At 41.7% G+C, this 23,214-nt stretch overlaps 4 protein-coding genes across 4 annotated transcripts in view; 1 reads left to right on the top strand and 3 right to left on the bottom strand.

The window, feature by feature from the left end:
* Positions 1-4,986, bottom strand: part of LOC109475764 (MAM and LDL-receptor class A domain-containing protein 2-like) — a 33,501-nt gene extending 28,515 nt beyond the window's left edge. Inside the window, exons 1-2 of the mRNA XM_019776524.1 lie at positions 4,815-4,986; positions 200-343 (exon numbers count right to left, since the gene is read on the bottom strand). Coding sequence (XP_019632083.1) covers positions 200-343; positions 4,815-4,866 — 196 coding nt within the window. The 5' untranslated portion in view covers positions 4,867-4,986. The remainder of the gene's footprint in view (positions 1-199; positions 344-4,814) is intronic.
* Positions 4,987-6,529: 1,543 nt separating this feature from the next.
* LOC109475807 lies at positions 6,530-7,596 on the bottom strand. The gene has a single exon (XM_019776579.1). The coding sequence runs from the start codon at positions 7,581-7,583 to the stop codon at positions 6,606-6,608; it is 978 nt and encodes a 325-aa protein (XP_019632138.1). The 5' UTR covers positions 7,584-7,596; the 3' UTR covers positions 6,530-6,605.
* A 3,878-nt stretch (positions 7,597-11,474) lies between these two features.
* LOC109475802 lies at positions 11,475-16,855 on the top strand. The gene is given in 4 exon segments (XM_019776570.1): positions 11,475-11,592; positions 12,529-12,786; positions 13,238-15,508; positions 15,511-16,855. Coding segments are annotated over 4 exon segments (3,303 nt in total). The 5' UTR covers positions 11,475-11,522; the 3' UTR covers positions 16,215-16,855.
* A 1,225-nt stretch (positions 16,856-18,080) lies between these two features.
* On the bottom strand, positions 18,081-23,173 carry LOC109475808 (phosphopantothenate--cysteine ligase-like). Its single transcript, XM_019776580.1, has 7 exons — positions 23,003-23,173; positions 22,572-22,660; positions 22,203-22,345; positions 21,350-21,564; positions 20,821-20,940; positions 19,758-19,823; positions 18,081-18,810 (listed from the first exon to the last, which is right to left on the bottom strand). Exons 1-7 carry the CDS (start codon positions 23,126-23,128, stop codon positions 18,637-18,639), a joined length of 933 nt encoding a protein of 310 aa, XP_019632139.1. The 5' UTR covers positions 23,129-23,173; the 3' UTR covers positions 18,081-18,636.
* Positions 23,174-23,214: the final 41 nt, after the last annotated feature.

Raw genomic sequence — 23,214 nt, forward strand, 5'->3', positions numbered from 1 at the left:
TCCTATGTACTATATTGTGTCCAGGCCTTACAGGTTTCTTCTTTCTTTTTTAATTAATGAGAACTGAGAGGTATAGTATGCAATTGGAAAACGGCGATAAGGTGGCTATACAATGTATATATAATCAGCTCGCTCTAGATCTATTGAAAATGTCTTACAGTAGAACGCAAATAAATGCAACTGTACTAAATTCACGTACTTCCTGTGGTGTGATCACTGGACGGCCCGCTGTTTGAGGTTGACGTTGTTCCCTGGTTTCTCGTCCAGTCGAAGTCGTCGTCTGTAGCCTGAACCCAGCCGCACAGACCGCTCTCAAAGTCGCAGTCAAACTGGGCTCTGCTCACTTTATAGGACCAAAGCGTTGTGTTAAAGCAATTCATTGCTATTTTTAAGGCGGCAAAACAAAAATATTCTAGATGAGGAAATCTGTATCTTTACAGCCGCCCCTCTGTGTAACACACCAGCTTCGCAGGCACGTGGCGCGGCGGTAGCTGGCTATATATTACTCTGAACGGCTAGCCTTTGAACATCTAACTCTAAACATTGTATAAAGCTATTTTTTAGTGAAGATGCCCCAACGGTACTTGGTGGAGTTCCACTCTACGATAGTTCTAGTCGATAACCCTGATGTGACTAAAGGTATGGCAATTTCTTGTCCTTTTCTGAGCTGGTATTAGGAACTTAGTAGTTGGTACATTCACCAGTTTATAGTCATTTTGTACATCATGAATAGTCTGGACACTTTTTGCTTGTCCTCCAGTGACAAATGATTCATTGTAGGTTTCTTTCATTTCCGTGACACTAGCACCTCTTTCTTATTTGTTCGCATCTTGCAACTTGATTCTGTATCCATTGTTTTACTTGAGTGTAACGCTACATTGTGCTTGTCCTTTGATGTTGATAAAAAGAAGTGCAATATCATGATCATGAAAAGAATTGTGCATAAATCAATTTCCACCAAAGTCCTTTAAAGTTGTGGGTGGCGATATCTGTCACGCCATGACCACGTGCGCATACGAAAGCCTCAAAATTAGGCTCCGCGGAAGGCGTTTTTATATTGCAATTTTTTGCTAATTTACGTACATTGCAGTGAATTTACGTACTACCAGTTTTCTAATCGCTACAGTATTCTGATGGCGGACACTAACCTAGAAATCGGGACCCATAAAACACAACGGCACTCAGAAAATCTGACAAAATCGGCCCCAAAATACTACAAGTGAGCCAAACGCCCGAGTCTGATGTAAAGACTAGTCACATGTTCTATGTACTTACAATACCGAGAACTTTGGTCAGTGACCTGAATGTCCGGAAACAATGGTGTGAAACTAAGAGGCTAGACATGGCGTTATCTGATATCAGGTTATACCAATATATACAACAAAAATACATTAACTAGGCCTATAATTGACTAAAACTGGATGAAAAGAACTGACAAGACTTTTCCCTGAAACTTCATTTTGAGAATGATACATTATATGACTAAATCTGCTTGCGTAGGTTTATTTGTGATTGTGCGTCGAAAACTCACTTAAAATAAGACAATTGAAATCATTTGCATTTCTTCGTCAGGTATAGAATTTTTCAGTGCTAGATTACACGCCACATTTCCTTTTTTTAACTCTTTAGGCTTAATAAACAGTTTTCACAAAGAAGAATTACTTTTAAAACCACGTCGCGAACTACTCACATGCTCAGAATGTCCCCATCAGAGCCTCAGCTCACAGTAATTTTGATGAGCGCGAGGGTCAGTTTGTACGTACATGTACCCACTTGGTACAAGGGACGATCGCAAAAGTTCTAAAGCACGCAGGTCTTTCACTGAGAGTGAGAAACAAGAGGCACAACAAAATTCTTATCGCTTGATAGAAGATGCGAAATATTTGAAACTGTGCTGTGTTCCTGATCGTTTTTCTGTCTTGTCTTTCCTTCTCAGACTTTTCTTTATGGCACTTGTTTGTTTCGCATAACCAGTAAAGGGACTTTAGGGGTAACAGACGAGATTTGTACAGTTAAGTACAAGCTGCGTAAGACCGTAAGGTTTGATCCACCTGTACCGGGATAGATCCTATACTCTTTTGGCGGTATGTTGTGCTTTTAACGGTGCGGGTTCTTTAACGTGCTCAAAGTGTGTCTCTCCTCAAACACGGGACGTCTAGCTTCACACGTCCTATGTGAGAGAACGTCCCTACTTTGAAGTGCTCATTTTCTCCAGCGTCGAGTGAGGAAATACGCTTTAGATGCCTTTCCTAAAGGTGCCATGAAGTTTTGTTACATCTCTCTTGTATTGTTACTTATCTGTCAATATAAACATCAGAAGAAACATCAGCAGATCTCGATGAACGCTTTTCCCCCATATTTCCAGACATCAGTATCTAGTACGAGTGATCTTGAAATAACTATCGGTGCTGTGAACCAAGGGGTGGCATTGATTTTGCTTTTAATTGTATTCCGCGTATATCGTACTTAAGAACAATTGAAATTAAAATAGTCATATTATGCGAGAGAGATCACTCCCAAGATAAATGCCGGGAAAACAAAAAAAGTATAGTCTGTGAACCGAAGAAATAAAAAACACCTATGAGATCAGGTCATTTTTTTAATAGTACAAGTGTACTTTTTTGCTGTTAGTGCGCAAATGCATGTAGATTTATGAATCAATAAACTAATAAACCCGGATCATAATTTTTCGGTGCCAAAGTAACAATTGCGCGCCACAAAAGTACGAACAACCATGAGATCATTACATCAGAACTTTATTTTTTTCGACAGAAAAGCTAGGTTTGCTTAAACCGAACCCCTTTGGATAGTGTTGACGCAGTCTCTCTGTCGGAATCTTATTTATACGTCCCTCTCTCCAATAATGATGCATCAATCATTTGTTCTTCCAATCATATCGCTGAACAAATTTGCCGAAGGGTGTGGGCTCGGCGGAAACAGTCGCTCGTTTCTACGCTTACGCGCAACCAACCTTCTGTACTGGTTTCAGGAGAATTTAATCAAAACAAAACAAGCAAATACGTCCAGTCGACCAGATCGTCACTGTCTTCGCGTAGACATGAATGTATCTCGCGGTTGTATCTCGAGCCTTTTTTTGCTGACATTTACATAGACACCTGCGTAGTGATCATGTGAAACAAAGTTCTACATAAGTAGTTAAACATTTGCCACAGTACAAACTCCTCGTGACAACACGCCGATTGTGAACCCCTGTTCGAACAAGATTCGTCAAATCGCTTCCCAAACACCCCTCCCCCTACAAGTCAAGAACACAAAAGCTTCCAAAGTTTCACGGTCTTTTAAAAGTCAAGGACTTGCATGCTTGCGCTTTTCTGATAAACTTCTCAATGAATATCAATCTGCTGTTGAAGTATGGCGTTTGTTTAATACATAGTGCTCCCCCATACCTTTCATTATCGCAATTGCTTGATAGTACACTTAGTAATACTAACGCAAGGATTATCATCTATTATTAGATTTAATAAAATCTAGTGAAACAAAAAACACGAAATATCTAGTTGAGAACTAGAACAAAATACCTTACATCAACTTTAACATTATAAGTGTTTCCGACCAAGTCCTGGTGATTCGATTTGTGTTTCATTTTTCAGGCTAAAGAGTGTATACCTGAGTTGAATGTACATTACATTGGCGAGTAACACGTAGAGAAAATTTAGAAATTTTCACCTCCACTAAAGGAGGATGTGTTTCACCCACCAGCGTTTTTTTTTTTTGTTAATTAGTTAATTTGTGGAGAGCAAGAACAATATTGATAATATAATTAAGATCACTCTGCTTGTGTTGAACGAAAGTATCAACAAACTTCATGATGGAACATACCAACACAGACGAACTTTCATGCCAGCATCTATATTCGTTCGTAAGCGAACCTTGACTTAAAATAGAGTCATGAAACCTTATAAAAAGTCCTGGATTCAGAAACTACAGGTAACATTTCTAACTGTCGCCAGAATCCTTGTCCATTACTTTTGGGCTACAATTTTTTTTAAATTCCTTCTCCCGCGTTTTTCGGAGACTTTAACACCTCTGTGAAAGTGGGAGAAATTTTGCCAGTCTTGTTTTCTAACTTATCCCGCTTGAAGTTCAACATAGTCATAAAGCTGTAAGTCCACAAAGAATAATTGCCTCTTAATCATAGTCAAATATTACGTGCACCACATAGTAGCTGAAATATTACATAAAATGATTTTAGGAAACTTTCTAATTTTTTGCAAGTAACGTTCAATGGACTTTTCCTTACACCTTGTACTCATTCTACTGTTTCCTATTTTCAAAACTTATTCTGTTGAAATTCCAGCGACCTTGTGCCTCTAACTGCATAACAAGTGACCTTTGGAATGCTGTACACGATATATAACCTAAACTATGACCCTGTAACTCAACGTCTAAAACCTTTGTAAGGTATTGTATTTCACGTCGCTACGAACAAGACGCATACCGTAATGTGAGGTTTTAATGCAGCTTGCCAACAGTCTAACAACGAGGGGAAATGCTTTAGCTACGAGGGAATTGGACTTAAAGGGGGAAGGGTGTTAAAGGTCATCACACCACGCCGATTTTAAGGGGCGTTTTCGAGGGGGAGAAAGGAGCGTATTCGGCAACGAAGGCTCAGTCGCCGCGGACACGTATAAGTGTAGAGGAGGGCATGTCCCGGCTATAATATGAGACATGAGACCCTTGTGTTGTATCCTTTATACACGTTACACAATGCTTAAAGGCATGGTTGAGCGCCCATATAAAGTCCCTGAACAAATAAGCAAACACGGGTAAAACAAACCCCAACAAACACTCACCTGCGAATTGCACAAAGAGAGCGGCAACAAGAGGCAATAACCTGTTCCCCATGCCGAGGGAATCTCGGTCGATAGTTCCTCCGATGAAAGAAGAAGTTTTTAGAAGTCCATGAAGTGTTGGGGAGAGGATAATGTAAGAGGTCTGTGCCGAAGTGTGTTGCCGGTGCAGCGACGTCGGCACAGAGTAAACGTTAAGTTGGGACCACGTGACGGCGTGGCAAAGGGTGGTCTGATAAAACTGTTCTTGTGTGATGATTAAACTTTCAGCGGCAACCTGCGCATGACTCCGCTGCTGATAAGAGCACAGCTCGTTTCGTAAATGTTCAAAGTTCTCTCGCCTCCAGTCATCAAGCTGCGTCATCATTAACCTTCTCGCTGCTGCGTAACCCTGTAACTTATCCAGATTCGCTCCCGAAGGGTTAGTTTAGCAGGGAGAAGGTTAACGGGTCTACTGGCATTTTGTAACTGGTTGTGCTCAGATTGTCCCTGTGAAAAATTATATATGTACCGCTTTAATTTAATCCACCGTGGCCAAACACGATAAAGCAACGGACTGTAATATCATTGTGTAATCATGGTATCCTGTGAGTGTGGACACTAGAATTGTTACCAAAAGACAGCCTCTCTGGAGGCTTTCTACAGTTATTGTTTGTTTGCTGAGGTTAGCTTGATTGTATCGTGTGTGTACAGATGTGATTCAATTACATACGGGCAAGAGTCATCAACTATCGTGATTGTGACTTGCTTCTGCCACCATGACATTTCCGGTACTGATGATAGAATTAGATTTGGTTGTTTGGGTTTTCTTTGGTTTCCCTTAATGCCCACGATTAGGATAATAATCTTTCTGGCATACTCGTGTTCACCTTAGCGAAGAGAAAAGTGAGGAAAGTCGTGTTAAGTGTATTTCCCAAGGACACAAGGTTGGTGACCTGGCAGGATTCGAACTCGAGACCTTTTGGTTCTGAGCCGAATGCTCTGCAGTTATGCCACACAGCCCCATATTTTGAATGCTTTGTATCGCAAAAAAAATGTACACATGGTGAAGTGTGTGTGTGTGTACATGTGGTCAAAAAATTGCCCTAAAATGGCTTAAACTTATTCCAAGAATGTTAAGCTTGGCCAGTGTGTCACAAGATTGGATGCAGTCAAGAACAAGTCAAGAAATTGAAGATTTCACACCTGCGTGAAGGTCCTTGAAGTATTTATAATTTTTCTGAATTTCTGAATGTTTTATTCATTATTGTGAATTTCCCACTGATCTAATTGCATCGAAATCAGGATCGTGATTTGTAGCAATACTTTGCCGAAGTCACCCGAAAATCGAATTCCGATGGAGGTCGAAGTCACCCGAAAGTTGAGTTCCGAAAGAATTCTTTAGCTGGCCGCCCATGATATAACTGTGTTACTTTTCGTCTTGGTCGAAACTTAATTTTTAAACTAGAGTTTTGTTTTGTTATGTTTGATGAAAGGACGACCGGGTGTCTGATCAATATAGCCTGGATGCCAGCCTTTTCGCTCTTTCGTCTTTTCCCTGCAAACGGAAGCAAGCAAGAGAACGTACTAAAGTTAAAAAGGGCTGGCACCCAGGCTAAGGTCAACATGTTAAAAAAAATCAGTTAAGACTCAAAATAGTCTTCTTTCAGACCCAGAGTGTTTTTTTTTGTATTTTGACATATTTTAGATGCTGTCAATACCTTGAAGCTGCCAAAAACATAGCGACCAACATATCCCCAGAAAGTATGCGTGCTAGAGTACTTGCTAAATATCTGACCTCGGCATATTTCAGTGTTAACCAAGTTCTAAAGTGGTGATACCGTAGACCATGCTACATTTGACTCCTCCATCGCCTTTGGTAAACATACGTGCCGTCTGGGATACCGACTCTAAAACGGATTCCCTGGCAAGCTTCATGGCGCTTTCGTTTGTCTCAGGAACGTCGATGTAGTAAGGAACTCCCGGCGGTACAGTGGCTACCAGGGCGGCAAACAGCTGCGAACCAACCGCTGCAGACTCGGCAAAGATGGGGCCGATTCTACGGGAAAAGTTGACATCCTTGTAGCTTTCGACGCTCAGTCGAATACAGCCGTAGCCGGCAATCCTGGTCTCCTGTCTGTGCTCGTCGTCTTCACCAGCCGGAGTGGTTGTTACAGCGGCCAGGGCGACCATGCCAGGCTGCGAGATCCAACTCTTCAGAAAAGCTGGTCGCGGCGTGCCAAACACTGACGCATCGAACACACAGAGATGCTCGAAGTCCACCTCTTTGACAGGAACAAGAGCCGCCGGATTGTCGTCTTGTTTGACACCCGTGAAGGTGTTGCTGCCAACCCCTCGAAATCGGGTGTTTTTCCATGCAAACTGGACTCCAAGGACCCTACTGTAAGCATCCTGCAAATCGACCATACTCTCTAACCCGATGTTTCTGTCAGACATGTCTGATGCTTCCATCACGACCCTAGCCATCCTCCGTGCATATCCCTTACCGCGGAAGGCAGGCTTCATGATCAAGTTGCCCCCAAAGGCGAAGTTCTCACCGTATTTAACCAGCGCGACTCCCCCTACCGGCACACCATCAACCTCAGCCAAGTGGAAACCTGTAGGATCCTGGCGGTAGTAGCTTTCTGCATCATACACGCCCGGGCGCCATCCTTCGGCCGCTACCCACTCTAGCATAAGAGACACTTCCGACTGGGACGTCACTTGGCGGACACGGAAAGTGTCAGGACTGCCGCTGGTCTCTGATTCCGTGGCTCGGGAATCTTCAAACATGGTGAAGATGTTCTTTGACCTTGAAATGTAATTACATGAAACCATGAGATGACAGAGAAACGACATATTATCTGTGTTGATAGAAGTCATTATGAAACAAGTAATGTCGGGTAATTTACCATATACAGTGTCAAGGACAGAATTCCAAGGGCCCATGTAAAGAAACATATATTGGAAAGACTGAAAGATCCCTCAAGGCTAGGTTCTTAAAACACAAACGACCTAGTTCGACTTCTGCGGAAGTCTCTCAACATATATCTATTGAATCGCCTGGACATTCAGTCTCATTGGATCGATCTTGGACACAGAATCTGACTTTTTCGCACGAGGGAATAAAGAGGTCTACATCAGGGCATTACAATAATTCCTCAACAGAGACGGGGGGCGCCACAGACTTTCTGCAACTTATGATCCACTGCTCACGGAGTCACGTGTTATCTGCGTGACGTCACGGAAGAGGTGGATTGCCCATTTCTTTGACAAAGACTGGAGTTGTACAGTGTACAGTTGAAAATTTGGGTGAATCCATTTTTGTGTTGGCCATTACAGTTCAAACTTGTTTCATGGAAACGACATGTTGTTTCAAACGTCAGCCTAAGAAGCAAGTCAATGTTTACAATGTCTTACACGGGGTCCTTTGGGGTCATATGTATGCTAGCCACCAAGGTCAACAATTCTCAGACAAACCAAACCGTTATAACATGTGTAACGTTACATGTACGTGCACATTGACGCAACAAAATCCCTGTTTGCTACACAAAATCAAAGCTACCGGTAGCTATGTACTGTACCTTTTTGTATATCGGACCACCTGATACTTTGACTGAGCTAGTTATCCCGTCGTTGGAAGTTCAAATTCCAGGAACACATTAGGGACAGGCTAACATCGTAATATGGCAAGTTCGTTTCTTTATAAAGACTGAACACTCACCTAATACTCGTCAGTGAAATCCTAAACATTGCAAGCCGACTACCTTAGTATGAACATGAGGATGTGCCATCTCTACTGTAGGGGTGTTCCGCACAGCAGAAATGAAAAATCATGAACTAATGCAATGTATTTTTAAGGTTGTCCTACAGAGTTTTGACATAGACTGCTAAATGTTGTCAACGCGCTGTGTCACTAGTATTTTCTATATCTCCCGTTACTGTTTAACATGATTTTGCTTACATTTTCTTCTGTGATTACCCTTAAAACCTACATAACGACCCAAGCCCACAGCGTTTGTATCGTCCTTGGGAGACACTGGAAAAACAGGTTGGGTTAGCACCAAGAAGGGGTGACTGAAAGACGACCGAAAGATAGGGGGTACTGATATATACGTCATATATGAAATTCGATAAACGATATCCATTTAATGTTTTTTGAACTGCTGGGAACCTGGCCGAAAAATGCCATTTTTTTTCAAAAGCACTGGTTTAAACTGTGATCACTGTGGCGGGGAAAATGCGTGTGGAAAGGAATCATCACACCGTATTAAAGTGACATATGAGAATTCATGTCATGTCTGCCACCCAACCGACTCTGTTCCAGGGTCATGCGGTGTCTTTTGACCCCCATGTTAACCCCGATTGTTGAACCTGTCAAAACCCACCCAGCAAGATCACAACTCAAGCTGAGTTGCTGAAGACTTCAGTGTTACGCCCACAAAAACAAAACCACCAGAGACGAGCTCCATTTGCTGCAAAACATGACAAAAATTTCAAGGAGACATATATTTCAGGCAACTACAGAATATCGAAGGTCTTTTATCACCATTCGCTGGTCATGTATGCCTATATCTCAGTGTTTTACGAATACTAGTATATCTGTGCTGATAACATAGGGGCATCCCATAGTGAAAATTTTGTAAGGTTGGAGTAAAAACATAAAAGAGACAAATATAACGTTTAGAATGCGATGAATATTAATGCTTTAAGGTTTGTTAGCAAAACCGATCCAATCTGTAATTTATTGTCATGTGTATATATTGCCGATGGCTGTTGTAACAAGTTGAACAGGTTTGTTGCACCAATAGTGGCTTAGCCGAATAAATAACTTGTTTCGTGTCATTCAATGCTTTGCGTTACAAAAAGTACTACGCTTTCAACCAACTACGAGTGCACTTTTAAACCAGTCTTATGTGTTCTTTTCTGTAACATGCTATAGTGTAATCTACATATTAGCCTATAAAGAAGATAGCAAGGGGCACAGTTTGGGGGCATATGCCGTAAACCTATTGAAAGTATTATAAATCTTGAAATGTTCGCGCTGGTTTTATTTTTTGCTGTGTTCAACTACGCCAAAACCCCATTCAACCTCCTACCGCAAAATTCAGTTCTCGCGAAAATGCATTTGACATTGTTCATCATCGACATTTGGTTTTCATATGACTTGGCATTATATATAAAAGCTTTCTTTAAATTTTATCTCAATGTGATGAGAAACAACAGTTGGAGTTAAAACGTCACGCACACACCACCTGCCCAGTCAGTTTGAGCGGGGCTGTGCTGTGGAACAGGTGAGTGGTGTTTTCTTAAATCTAAATTTTCATATTCAGCAGTTCAACGATCAATTAAATAACCCGTTTCATGTTAAAGCGTGGAAATCATGTTGATTTCAGTACTGTAGCTTCGTTTTTGACCTTATTTGGTGCACCAAATGCGCGATAAACATCATGTGGCCCCAAGGCGTGTACTGTGCTTGTTGTTCCACAGAAAGTTAAGCAAGGTGCTCTGATAAGAACAGAAAAATCAACAGAGCGTCCAGCAGGATTGACATATACAATCTCTGGTTCACAATATCACATTTGTCAATGGAACGAAACTGCACCCTGCTTCAATGGCGATAACCACAAAAGTTTGAAACTAAGTAGTTTCCTATTTCAGTCAAGTAGATTTTTCACTTGGTCACGCCCCTTTGAGAACATTAACCTAAAGATGTAAAAGATTGTTTCTTTATATAGAGCGTTTTTACATTTTCATTACCTGTTTCATTCTATTTATGTATTCTATCCATGCTTGTCAAGAACATTTAATTGATCCTCACCCAAAAACGTTTGTATTCTAATCCACCCACACATGTATGTGTTGTCTTTCACACCTGACTACAGTGCTACCTGTATATCTCCCACAAGATCTTAAATCTCATCTTACTGCTTTAAGATCCATTCGACGTTGTTTTTGTTTGTTTCGCATAACCGGTAAACTGCCTTAGACGTAACACACCAGTTTTGTACATGTAAGTACAAGCTGTATAAGAACGGACTGTAAGGTGGGTGTGGCTCTCCCCAAACACGGGACCTCCATTTAACGTCCTATCTGAGAGACGTCCCTATTAAACTGAAGCTAGATACTCATTTCCACCTGAGTGAAGTGAGAAAAATCGTGTAAAGTGCCTTTCCCAAGGGTACAAGATCGGTGACATGGGTAGGATTCGAACCCGGGCCCTCTTGGTCCTGAGTCGAACACGCTATCCCTACGCCACACGACCCCACTACAAACTACGATGTTAATGAAACAAACAAAGAATAATAAACTTTAAGGTAAAACAGTATTTCAACATTTCAACATCTACATTATCGCTGTCTTGTCTCCAAAATCAATGTTGTGGAATGGTTGCCGCAGGCTTGTCATCACCTCCGACCCGGACATAATATAATACAGACTGTACTGCAATAGACTATGCTCCTGAACTTACCGCCATCTTGGATTTGGAGGTCACCTTTGTTTACAATACTAGAAACTTCATTGTAAGCACATTGATGTATTCGGGACGAAATTGACCAAATGACTAAAAGAAGTGAGTGGCTTGATTATGACTAGGCCATAATTTCATTCTTCAAGAGAAAATCATCCTATTCACACATATCATAAAATCACATTTTTCTTTTCTTTTGTGCTTACAGACAGCCACCCTTAGACTGTTCTAGTGGTGTGTCCATCAGACATTGATACACCATGGCAACGACACTGAAAATATCACTCATCGGCTTCATGGCCCTGAGCATGTTGGCAACATCGGAAGCAGGTACGATTATTTATTCTTCATATTCGCCATCAAACTGGATCATTCAACCTCTTGATATTTTAAAATACCCTTCAACCTATACATTATATGAACATCGGTATTATAAATGATAATACATGCAGAGTAAGTCTGGAAATGGCTGCTTCAGGTGATATGTTGAAATATCGCTAGTATAGATTTTCTCACTTTTTGTGGAGTGAACCTACTCTCCAGGCAGAGGTTTGGGTTTTGGGGGTATTTCTAGCGTGTTTTTAGGCTTTTTTATCGGGGTTTCTCTTTTGCACTGAATTTTTTTTCCCACCAAACCCAACCTCTGCCGGCACTCACCCCGGGGAGGGGCAAACCTATTAAAAGCTATTCAAAACAGGCGATAGTGCCCCTCCTCGGGAACCATCAAACTGTCATTAGGGATATCCATTTTATTGTGGTGGATTATCACACATCTAGCCAGTCAGAAAGGCATTCATTGGGCCACTTGCCTCCTGCTGACTATGCCTATTCATGCGTCTGGTTCACACCTCCTTACAGAACGACTGAGATGTGTTGAAGTGATTAGGTTTATAGCCCATTGAAGCTTTCGACTGCCGGCAGAGGTTGGGTTTGGTGGGAAAAAAAATTCAGTGCAAAAGAGAAACCCCGATAAAAAAGCCTAAAAATACGCTAAAAATACCCCCAAAACCCAAACCTCTGCTTGGAGAGTAGAGTGAAGCCTGCATATCTAACTCCATGTTTGAATTCAACTATTACGTGATTATGCACCATGGAAGGCTGAGAATTGTTGATTAAAAAGCAAAGGACGTCAGGTAAGTCTGAAAAATGGTTGCTTTAAACATCAAATGCCAAAAAAGCAACCATTACCAGACTTGTGTGGACTTAAGTGACAATTCCGTTACCTTCTTGGAAGCTTTGGCATTAATATCTTGTTGTACTGGGCAGGATTTCCTCGACTGCATTTTTCCGGACAGTTCCTCGCCGATACAAGCACCCTCAACAACGACCCATACAACTACAACATCGACAACTTCAACATCAACCGAGACCCGCCGTGTTACCCCAACTACACCTTCCCACACTGCAACTGGAACCCGAAAGGCAGCGGAGACTTCCGGCTGGTCAACTGTACGGTCACGAAAGTCTGTTACCAGAATGGGAAGTGCACAACACAAGACCCTATCGTGGGGAAGCGAATCACTGGTGCGTATACAAGTATTTACCTCACGATCAAGCCTCAAAATGAACATTTTTTCCTATTGTCCCAGCATTGTCCTGAAAATAAATTTCACTTGTCCCGAAGTGGGGATGAACTGTCAATTTTATTTTGCTTATGTTATGACTCCCAGGCGTGCTAAAATTGCAGAGTACACAAGAAATTTGGGCGGGCTTTTCCGGAGCCAAAAGCCGAGACGCGTGCCTGATCAACGAAAGAAGGGCTGACATTCTGATGTCAATTTTCTATTGTCCCAAAAATACCCAAAAGTGACTTTCTAGTTGTCCCATCCTGAATTTTAGTGGTCAGTGGCTATCAGCTAGGACGCCGTTGATTTCGAGCGGGGCAAGATCGGGTATACCTTATACGCCCTTCCTCCTTCAAAATGATGCAGTGTAAAGTTATAAAATATTCTTAATCAGATGATTTTACACACAGGAAGTGACGACACCGTGGCTGCCAAGATGGTGGATCTGGACCCTTATTTCCAGATGTACACCTCTCAACTATGGGGTCTTGTTGTCGGGGTAGAGGGCGCTTTTCAAGGTACGTTCAAGGTGAACACGGTGATGGACATATGGCAACGATGCAAGGAGAAAGGGTGTCCGGGGGATCCCGGGTCGTCAGGGTACTGGAGTTCCGTGCTAGAGAATGTGTCCTGGTTGTCAAATAAAAACGTCTGTCCGACTAAAACCGTTGGAACATTTATCGATCAACTCAAGTGTCCTCGTGGAGGAGGATCTAAATGGGCAAAAACCTTGAATATAAAGTTTACGGTAGACGTAATGAATGAAGATCCGCTAACCCACGACTTTGCCCACGGACGTGTGGTCGGAAGTATCTCGTCTGTGGACAATGAGGAGGCCCTCAAGCTTGGATTCCCTGAGTTCAACAGAATGCTGTGGGGACAGGGAGTCATCAGCGCCATGGACAAACACCCGATACTGCCGGAGATGAAAGACTACAACCATGCACCATTCTACGTGGACGATGTGAATAAGAAAGTCGTTGTTGACCTCAGCAATAGTTTACCAACACACCTGAACGGTACACTCGTCGACGGTGGCAACCTGTTTCTTCTCCTAGTTCAAACGTCCGAGTTGACAGTAAAGGATGGTATGATCAAGAACTGCGAAGATGTCCTTCACAACCCCAATAGCAACGTTGGCTCCATCGGTTATACTGCGGATGAGTGGCTAATGAAAGATGCGGGGATTGTCATCTTGGACATTGACGGCCAGAATACAGAGGGTGAACTGACGGTAATGGTTGTTAAAGAGGAGGCTCCTCCATGCCAGTCTTGTCAGAAACAGTGTCTACCGATTCTTGTTGAGCACCCAGAAGGTCTGTACCTTGGTGCGGCAGAAGACCGCGTTTTCCGGATCCCAAAGCCCACCCGTAAAACTGAAACATCGGTAGAGGTAGAAGAAGATGGTTCTTTGTGGGGTCGCTGGTGTTTAAAGACCAGCGAACCCACAAAGGTTCACTGGTCTTTAAAGGTATTCGCTACAGAGTTTGGCAAACCCAAACAAGATATTATGTTCATTGTTAGCCTCAGTGAACGTAAGAGTAAAATTGGCCTCAATAAACCTAAGGATGCAATTACTTTTGTTGGTGACAATCAATGCCGAGATAAATCACGACGCAAATATACCACAGATGACCGAGGTATTGCAGTTATCGAGTTTCAAACAGACAGGGAGGGTCTTGACTGCAGCAAAGAAGAAGTGAAGAAAAGGCGAGAACAGCAAGTGGGTGGGCAGTTGTACGTCTATGACATCACCAAAACTCGAGATAAACACGATAGATGTGAAGCTGATGAAGACAAGTTTCCCCCAAACCTCCAGACGACTACACACTTATACTGTAAACATGAGAGCAAAGAGATCTACTATTGGGTCGATGACATTTATCCGCTATTTCAGCGTTACGACAATCTGTTTCCTGTCATGAAGCCTCTCTTCAATCTCGCATCATATAAAGAAGTGATTGCAAAGTATCGTCCATTAATATTCTCCTTAAAACTCGCTCTAGAGGATCCAAACCACATGCCTGTCACACGTGACCTATCCCCAGCAGACAGGGACATGCTTGTAAAATGGTTACAACTGGAAAACCCACAGTACAGTCGTGATAAGATACAGTACAGTCGTGATGGCCAAGAGGTTGAATTAGCTGAATTGAAAGCCAACCTTCAGCTAGCCCTGCGGTTTGAGTGGACGACGATCCCCCTGTATCTGAGCGCCTACTATAGTATCAAGGACGGGTTCAACACTAAAGTCGCCAGCCTGCTGAAGAGTGTCGTGATAGACGAAATGAACCATATGGCATTGGTGGCCAACATCATCAATGCTATAGGATGGAAGCCTGTTTTGAACGATCCCGAAGTGTTCCCAACGTATCCAGGTCCGCTACCCGCAGGCTGCCGCCCGGACGTAGCTGTGCAGTTGGCCAAGTGTTCCCTTCACCAGATCCATGATGTGTTTATGGCAATAGAGAAGCCAGAATGCACTGGGCAGATCCATGAAACGATTAGCAGTCTTGAAACAATGCTTTTTGCTGTGGACGATGTTGATGGGATGCCTTTGGACGATGTTGATGGGATGCCTTCGGATGATGTTGATGAGATGCTTGATAAATTAACCGCAAAGTGCAGGGAAGATGTAAAGAACTATGAACCAGACACCATAGGGGCCCTATACATCCACAAATATTATGCCCCATGATAGATCTCAGCAAAAGTGGCATTCTGACGTTTGACGGAGACCAGGCAAAGCAGTATCCCAAAACAATTAATGTAACAAACCTGCAGACGGCAATCAAGGCAATACACCAAATTATCGATGAAGGGGAAGGTGGTAATCCCTGTGACCCATTTTACCTTGATCCACATGGCAACAAAACTAGCCACTATTACAAGTTCGCAGAGATAGCACATGGTAAGGTGTTAGTTAAGGCTCGGTCTGATCACCATGATGCCTACAAACAATACCGGCAAGACAACCACGAGCAGGAGACGAACGTGTGCGAGACTGAGCACAGACACGATTACTTCACCCCATGTGATGGCAAAATCTGCTGTCGTGACAAATATGAGTTCGCCGGCGCCAACATACCCTTCTTTGAAAATGCCGTGTGGCCCACTCTCGACAACCCAACCTCATCCAAGTACCCGCCAGGCTCGAGGGCGCGCAAGATGTCCGACCGTTTCAACGAGAAGTACACCGGTCTGATGAAGTGCCTTCACAATGTTTTCAATGGAAACCCGGGTAACATGGAGAAGTGTTACGGCCTGATGACATCCCTGACCGTCGATGCCAAGAAAATGGTCCAAACACCAATCGACCCTGATGGCAACCCCAACGTGGGGCCGAATGTCACCCCTACCTTTGAGTGGTATCCGCCGATCAACTGATAGACCACACGAGAGGCAGCAGAGTGGAGATCAAATCATTAGAAAGATGATTTTCATATGTTGATTATTGTCTTTTCATTTTCATTTTGACCAATCGAAGAAACACTATTGACAAAATCACAACAAAAATATTACAATGCAAATTACAATCAGCGCAGTAAGAACACTCAGAACAATCATTGCAGTATAGAGAACACAACATCAATTTTGTTTGTATACTAAGTCTTGACTGTATACAGTATTATGGCATCATGTAAGAAAATCAGAAAGCATTGTAATAGCACAAAAGAGATACTAGTATATATGCCTGGATGACTCTATTTCACAGACTTTTTTTGACATTATCACCAAGCTTTAGCATAAAGAAGCAATGGAGCAGAGAAAAGATGAATGTACTGAAGTATATAGTTTGTAGAAAGAATCTTTAAGTAGAGATTGACTTATGGCTTTGTAAAGGAACTGGATAGATATTGATTGATCATGATTAGGGACAATAGACAGACCAAGTGCATGCCTTTATTCCTGAATCTACATTAGAAGAGATTGGTTAATCACGTACTTGTGTAGTAGTAGAATGGCTTCTTGGAGGAAGTTGGAGTTTAAAGACACATGGGCTTTATTATAACTGGAGTATCTTGCATCACTACTGAAATCACTAAAAGTTGTAAGCCATTGGGTAATTACTTAGTAAGTGCTTATGCATGGTAGAAGTATGATAGGTAATTAATTAATCAGATATGTATACACTATACAATTAAAATGGAATGTAATTTAAGTATCTAACACCAATACCAGACTATAAACAATTTGTTAGTTGAGTGCTAAACATGGTTTGAAGTATGGCTGATGAGATAGATTTGAAAGATAAAGAGGAAGTGTGTAGGAATTGGAGTCTCTATTAGTATTACCACTGTTAGACTTTGTATGCTTTATATGCTATAGACTTTTATACACTATTTGGATCCACATTTAGATCTATCTTGCTGTCACATCCTAGGACAAACCTTGCTGCTCTAGTTTGCATTATATTGTGTCGAGAAAATACTAGTATGTAGAGAATATGTGACATAGTACGGCTTATGGATATAAATAAATGGTGAATGGGACGATTGTCTTTGGTCATGATCATGACTCTACATACAGTATTTAGCAAGAAGAGAAAAATATCAAATTTTAGGTTTTGATTTTTTAAGGCTGTTACAGTTGAGTGTTGAGATCAAAGTACATGAAATTCAAATGCATGAACACTTTTTTCAAATGCAAACCGTCACTGGTAACTGATTTTCAAACTGATTAACTGGTGTACCTACCGAGTATTATCCCACAGGGGCATGCACCTCCCTGCCATTTCTGAAGTAATGAATTCTAATGTTTCCCACAGTTCTACACCCGCACATCAACTGATGGGCTAGAGCAGGAAAAGTGTGTGTGTGGGGGGGGGGAGATGCCTTTTTTATGTTGACTTCAGATCTGTCTTTTTATTCTGATAAATTTTTGCCTACAGCATTAAGTCCAAACTATCCAGACCAGGCATTTATCACCCTGGTCAAATCCCACATTTTGTGCAGTGTCGACCAGTGTAATGTAGTCAGTTGCCACCTGGCCACGTACCTGCGAAGCTGTTGTGTTATATACAGAATACTACTATGTACTAAATTAGTAACCATTGTAATAGCACAAGAGATTTAGATGGTCATGTCACACTCAAGTTTTTGTTGGGAACCATTTTCTTAGTTGACCTTCAGCTACTCACCTACAGCTTCTCGAGTTAAACTGTTGACATACATTGTACATGTACAAACAGACCCACACCACAACCAAACCACCTAGAGTAGGCCAAACTGACAACATACCTTCCGAGAAAGGAAATAAATCATGGTTTATTTGCACTTAGCTACCAATATTAGGTAGAAAATTTACATTATTACAGTGAGGGTGTAAGTATTTCCAAGCAACTTTTCATTTTTTTTCTTCTGCATAAAATATATTGTACATTACTAGTATACACTTATGTAAGGTTACCTAATATTGAACTGCAAGACAGATGTTTATGGTGGTAAAAGACTCACTGTGGTCCAAGGAATACAACAGCAGTAAAACTTGATAAACAAATTCATTTTCAAACCAGAACTCTGTTCTAAGGAATCTAAACATACTATACTAATACTTAACAATACTAATAATACAATACTAATATTACAATGATAATACAATACTAATAATGCCTACAAATTCTGCAATATACATGTATAATAAAAAATATTTGTAGTGTTGTGATTTTGCTTCAAGAGGTCACATTGAAAAGTGCAACAAATAAAACCACGGCAAATGTTTCAATATTTACAGTGTAATGAACTTGAATCACGATCAATCCCTGGATAACTATGATATCTTTTAGCAATACACACCTCTATAAAGGTGTCTATGATTCCTGACAGAATTTCTCGTGTCTTTTGACGAGGTCTGCAATGATCTTCTCCTCTATTTCCATCCCAGCCTCCAGTTCAGAGTCAGACATCAGCAATACCTGCTCCTCCTGTCTGGTTACTATGGTAACGGTCTTCTTTCTTGTCTCAAGAATGTTGGCGATGACAACCTGAGGAACATTTTGAAGAACAGCAGTCCTTGACTCATTGCTTAACATTGTGTCCCTCTTAAAGACTACATTTTTAGTTTTATTATGCAAGAAAGTAGCTTACTAAATCTCAAAGCTCTAAAACCATGGAGGTTTAATTATTTTTTTGAATTGAGCAAATTAAATGCTTACAATAGACATGAACTGTTCTGGCCAAGTTCAGCCAGCTCAGAAGTGACTCACAACACATTTATATCAAGTCACCTGGACAGTCCGTTTCACTGGACATCGTAAGAATATTGGACACCGAACAAGACTACTTCCTGAGAGGGGTGAAAGAGGCCACTTACATAAGAGCACATCACCCTTCACTCAACCTCTACAGGGGCCGACATTGTCTACCAGAAACATTTGACACAGTGATGACATCACACTTCAAAGAAGCCATGTGACAAGCCTCACTGGGTCAGTCTAATTAGGAAGACCAGAGTGCGAGTGAATGGTTGAAAGCTCTAGTAGATGAGAGAATTTTTGTGTTGGATCATAAGTTTTAACAATAAACACTGTCAGACATTTTGGACTAAATGTATACTTTTCTCTCTGCAGCACAACCTAGCAACGGGAAGCAGTATTGCCAAAACATTGGTAATACTGGAAAACAAAACTGTCAGGGCAGTCAAACTGGATTTTGTCATCTTTTTAATGTAGTAAAATGAATTAACCCTATACCCCATAACATACTGATATCTGTGAGGCAAAAATGTGATGTAGCTGACAGACTATGGTTGCTTGTTTGGTATTGATTGATTGATTGATTGATTGATCGAATGATTGATTGATTGATTGATTGATTGATTGATTGATTGATCAATGATGATGAAAACAGTGAAAAAGTGGAAGTAAATGTCAATATCAGACAAATTTCCTAACCAGGAATATTTTTGTTTTTCCACCCAGAAGTGTCCTACCTGATGACTGTACTTCTGTAGAGCTTGTTTTGCCTTCTTGATGAGAATACTGGTGTCAGTCTCCAGCTGTGGGGGAAATTCATGCAAAACATTGAAAAGTGTTGTAGCTATAAATTCTGACTCAGCTCTCAGCATAAAATGTATACTGGTATATGTACTTTTATACATTAAAAGTAAAACATTGCTAAATTGTCTGCTCGTAGCCTGTCTCCTTGCAACTTTGAACTGGCTATGGCAGAAGTCAATAGAGAAAGGTTAAAATGTCGAGATAGTCAAATATGGAAATAATGAAAAATAAAGCAATATTTTAATTTTAGAACATCACTTGTATGTGATAGGAAACAACATACTCACAATGCAACAGTTTACAATTAAGAGACTGAAAATAGCAAAATGTAGAAATTACCTTGCAGAAGCTAGGAGCTTTGAAAGTTAAGCATCACACAACCTGCCGTACGTGTTTTTTGTCCATACGTTTTTTTGGAAGGCCACGTCCGCCACGTTTTTCTGATAACTCGGGGAAAGCTGGCAACAGCAGGGAGGGAGTACATCACAGCACGTCACAGCACGGTTGCGCAAGGTGTAAGTATGTAGCCTGCACGCCACACCTGGCCATGAGCAGTTGCGTGCATCGTTCATTGTGCAAGGTGAGTTGTATGTGCTTACAGTGTACGATCTCTGTACGATTGCATTGTGACCGTATGCAGGCCGTACACATGCTGCTTATGTACGGTACATACGGTACGTACGGTATGTACAGGGCACGCACGTTGCCCATACTGGCTCATACAGGGGGTGAATCCGCAGCCCGAATGCAGAGAAAGTTCTGCATGGACAGGCATAAAGTGCTACAGTGTGTCTGCATGCTCCCAAATCCGTTGAATTCTGTACAGTACTCATCACTTACGAATCCCAAAATTTGCCCACATATTTGCACATAGACAGCACGCACTTGCACGTACGGCGGGTTGTGACCCTCGCTTTAGAGTGGGCACAACAGAGGGAAAAAGTACAGCCTTGAGGTTAAGTTTGCTATTCTGTAACAAGGAAGTTAGAACTGTACCTTAAAGGAGACAGTGAAAGCTTGTGGAGCCCACTCCTTAACTAGGGGAGACAGCATCTTGGGTGTCATCTGCATGGTGATCTGTAAAGGACCGTTGGCCGACTGGATCTTGTGCTCTGGCTGGAGGTGGAAAACAGGTTAAGAAGTCAGTATGCTTCACTGTTTGTTTGTATGTTTGTTGTTTTAATTTCCAGTCTCCACTAGTGTTATATAAATTGCACACTATTCTTCTTCGAGTCTTCAAGCGTGATGATGTACATGTAAATCACCAAGTAGCTGATATGTGACCAGGGTTCACCAGGCCAGGACTTGTAGTGATTCAAGCTCCAGGTAGTATTTGGACCAAAACATTTGCAAATAAACATCTGATGGTTGTACATGTGTGAAAGGAACCTTTTTAACCAGTGATAAAACTTTTCACGAATTACAGCGGAACTTTTTTCCATTGCTATATCTTTTGTGACTTTTCAAATCCTTTGTTTCTAAAGACCATATGACATGAGCACTTTAAACTCAAGTCCAGACTTACAAGCTCATTGTGTGGAATGTAGAAGTCGGACACTGCAGCGGCGAGATAGAGCATAGCGGCCGGCCCGATGTGACTGAAAGCCTCGGCCGCAGCTCGTAGCAGGTACAGGTAGTCAGACAGGGACAGGAAACTGACAGACAGAAGAGTGCCGGTCTCCTTAACCTGCTGGTATCTCTGCAGGACTCCAACAAGCCGGGCTGTGTGTTGTGGATCAACTGTGGGAAATGGAAGAGGTAAGGCCAAGGGAAAAAAATGCTGTGTTTCCTGTTCCAATCCTGAAAAAAATTAGGGTCGGTAGGTAGGGATTATTAGCCTAAGTTAGTAAGTGTCAGCCTTTTTAGCTTTCGTCCGCTCCCCACGATCCACTGGGCCAAGATAAGGGATTATCTTTTTTTTTTCTTTCGTTCTTTTATGACTTTGGTGATCTCTAGTGATCTAACCTAATAGAATACAACACAATTTAACAAAGTAAAACTTGCATGAGGACACATATTTTCAATATCAATGTTAGAAAACCGATTGTACAATGTTTCATCACTGAGTGAGATCGATGTAAGATTGATCGGCTCGAAAAATTTATGTCCATTGCAGGGGTCCACCCGAAAAAAAGGCAAGGGTTGGCAATTTTTTCTAGGGAAACAGGAAACACAACTTTCTGACTGTAGTACTGCTTCTCGCCGCTATATGTAGCCACTGAACCGTAAGCAGGTGAGAGCCTTTACTGGTTGTGTAAAACAAAACTCTAATTTTAGTATCCTATGTCCTACCAACCTGACAAAATTATTTTCAGGTCCAGAATCACTTTCTTTATTGTGCCAAAATCACATCCTTAGATTTCTACATTTGTCAGCACCTTGTACATCTGCACTGCCCTCTGCTGTGGTTGTGAGACTGAGAAGGTCCAGAAAGTTGACCCTGGAAAAGTGTCTAGTGAAGGGTTCCAGGGAGTTCAGTCTATGCAGGAAGATCACAGCATAACCCTGGGCCAAGAAGTTCCTCAACAAACAACAGTCAAGGATCCTCTAGAAACTTTCATGAATTAGGTCCTAGAAAAGGCTAACTCATTTCCTGTCTTCAATTCGATGCTACATGCATGTCTGTTGTCTTATGGAAGCCAGTTGGAAAATGCAGACAAAATCAGCATGATATGAATAAAACAAGAAAAAAGTTTCACAGAGGTATGAGATCTTTAATAATTTGTTAAACTTTTTTGTAAGGATACTCTGCAGAGACAGAGCCTCTGGTTCCCACACTGAAGTTGTCGATGAAACGCACTGTCCTGCTCTCCAGTGGTACTCTGGTACCGCCTGACTGTAATAGGAAAACACAGCAGGATAGGACACGTTTATATATAAGGTCATACAAGGCATACTAAGTACATGTATAGCAGTGAGCTATATGTGACTAGCACTTAACACCATAAACACATGTATAGCAGTGAGATATATGTGACACACTTAACACCATAAACAATACGCTAAATAGTACGAAAGCAACTGTGTAATTTAGCTGTTATAATATGACATGGTACTAGTATTCTACCATTCACGTGCGTATAAAGTTGCAGACGATTATTTGCCCCTCCCCCTATCTCCCCAAAGAAAGACTTTTGTAACGAACTCGTCCAAAGCAAGATAAAATTGCTGTGCATACAGTTACAAGGACAAGTCTTCTTCCATCCTTAGAGTGTCTGCTGACGAATTCCTGGATCCGTGTCCTGTTTTCGTCGTATTTTTCCGGAGGGTTCGAGCCCTCGAAGTATGTTGTCCAGTCTGCCATTTTGGGTCAAAGGTTGATTTTCGCAGAGCACATTTTAGTAGATAGGGGTAACTTGAAGTGTTTAGGGAGCATAGTTACACAGTATA

Source organism: Branchiostoma belcheri, unplaced genomic scaffold (assembly GCF_001625305.1).
Source record: "Branchiostoma belcheri isolate BF01 breed outbred unplaced genomic scaffold, Haploidv18h27 scaffold35, whole genome shotgun sequence".
NCBI classification, from domain to species: Eukaryota; Metazoa; Chordata; class Leptocardii; order Amphioxiformes; family Branchiostomatidae; genus Branchiostoma; species Branchiostoma belcheri.

Excerpts from the sequence above, each read along its gene's own strand:
- LOC109475807 (XM_019776579.1), bottom strand. The coding sequence starts at position 7,583 with ATGTTTGAAGATTCCCGAGCCACGGAATCAGAGACCAGCGGCAGTCCT.
- LOC109475808 (XM_019776580.1), bottom strand. The coding sequence starts at position 23,128 with ATGGCAGACTGGACAACATACTTCGAGGGCTCGAACCCTCCGGAAAAA. Across the intron at positions 22,661-23,002 it reads GAAGACTTGTCCTTGTAACT|TCAGGCGGTACCAGAGTACC; the intron begins GTATGCACAGCA and ends TTCCTATTACAG. Across the intron at positions 21,565-22,202 it reads GGGCAGTGCAGATGTACAAG|TTGATCCACAACACACAGCC; the intron begins GTGCTGACAAAT and ends CATTTCCCACAG.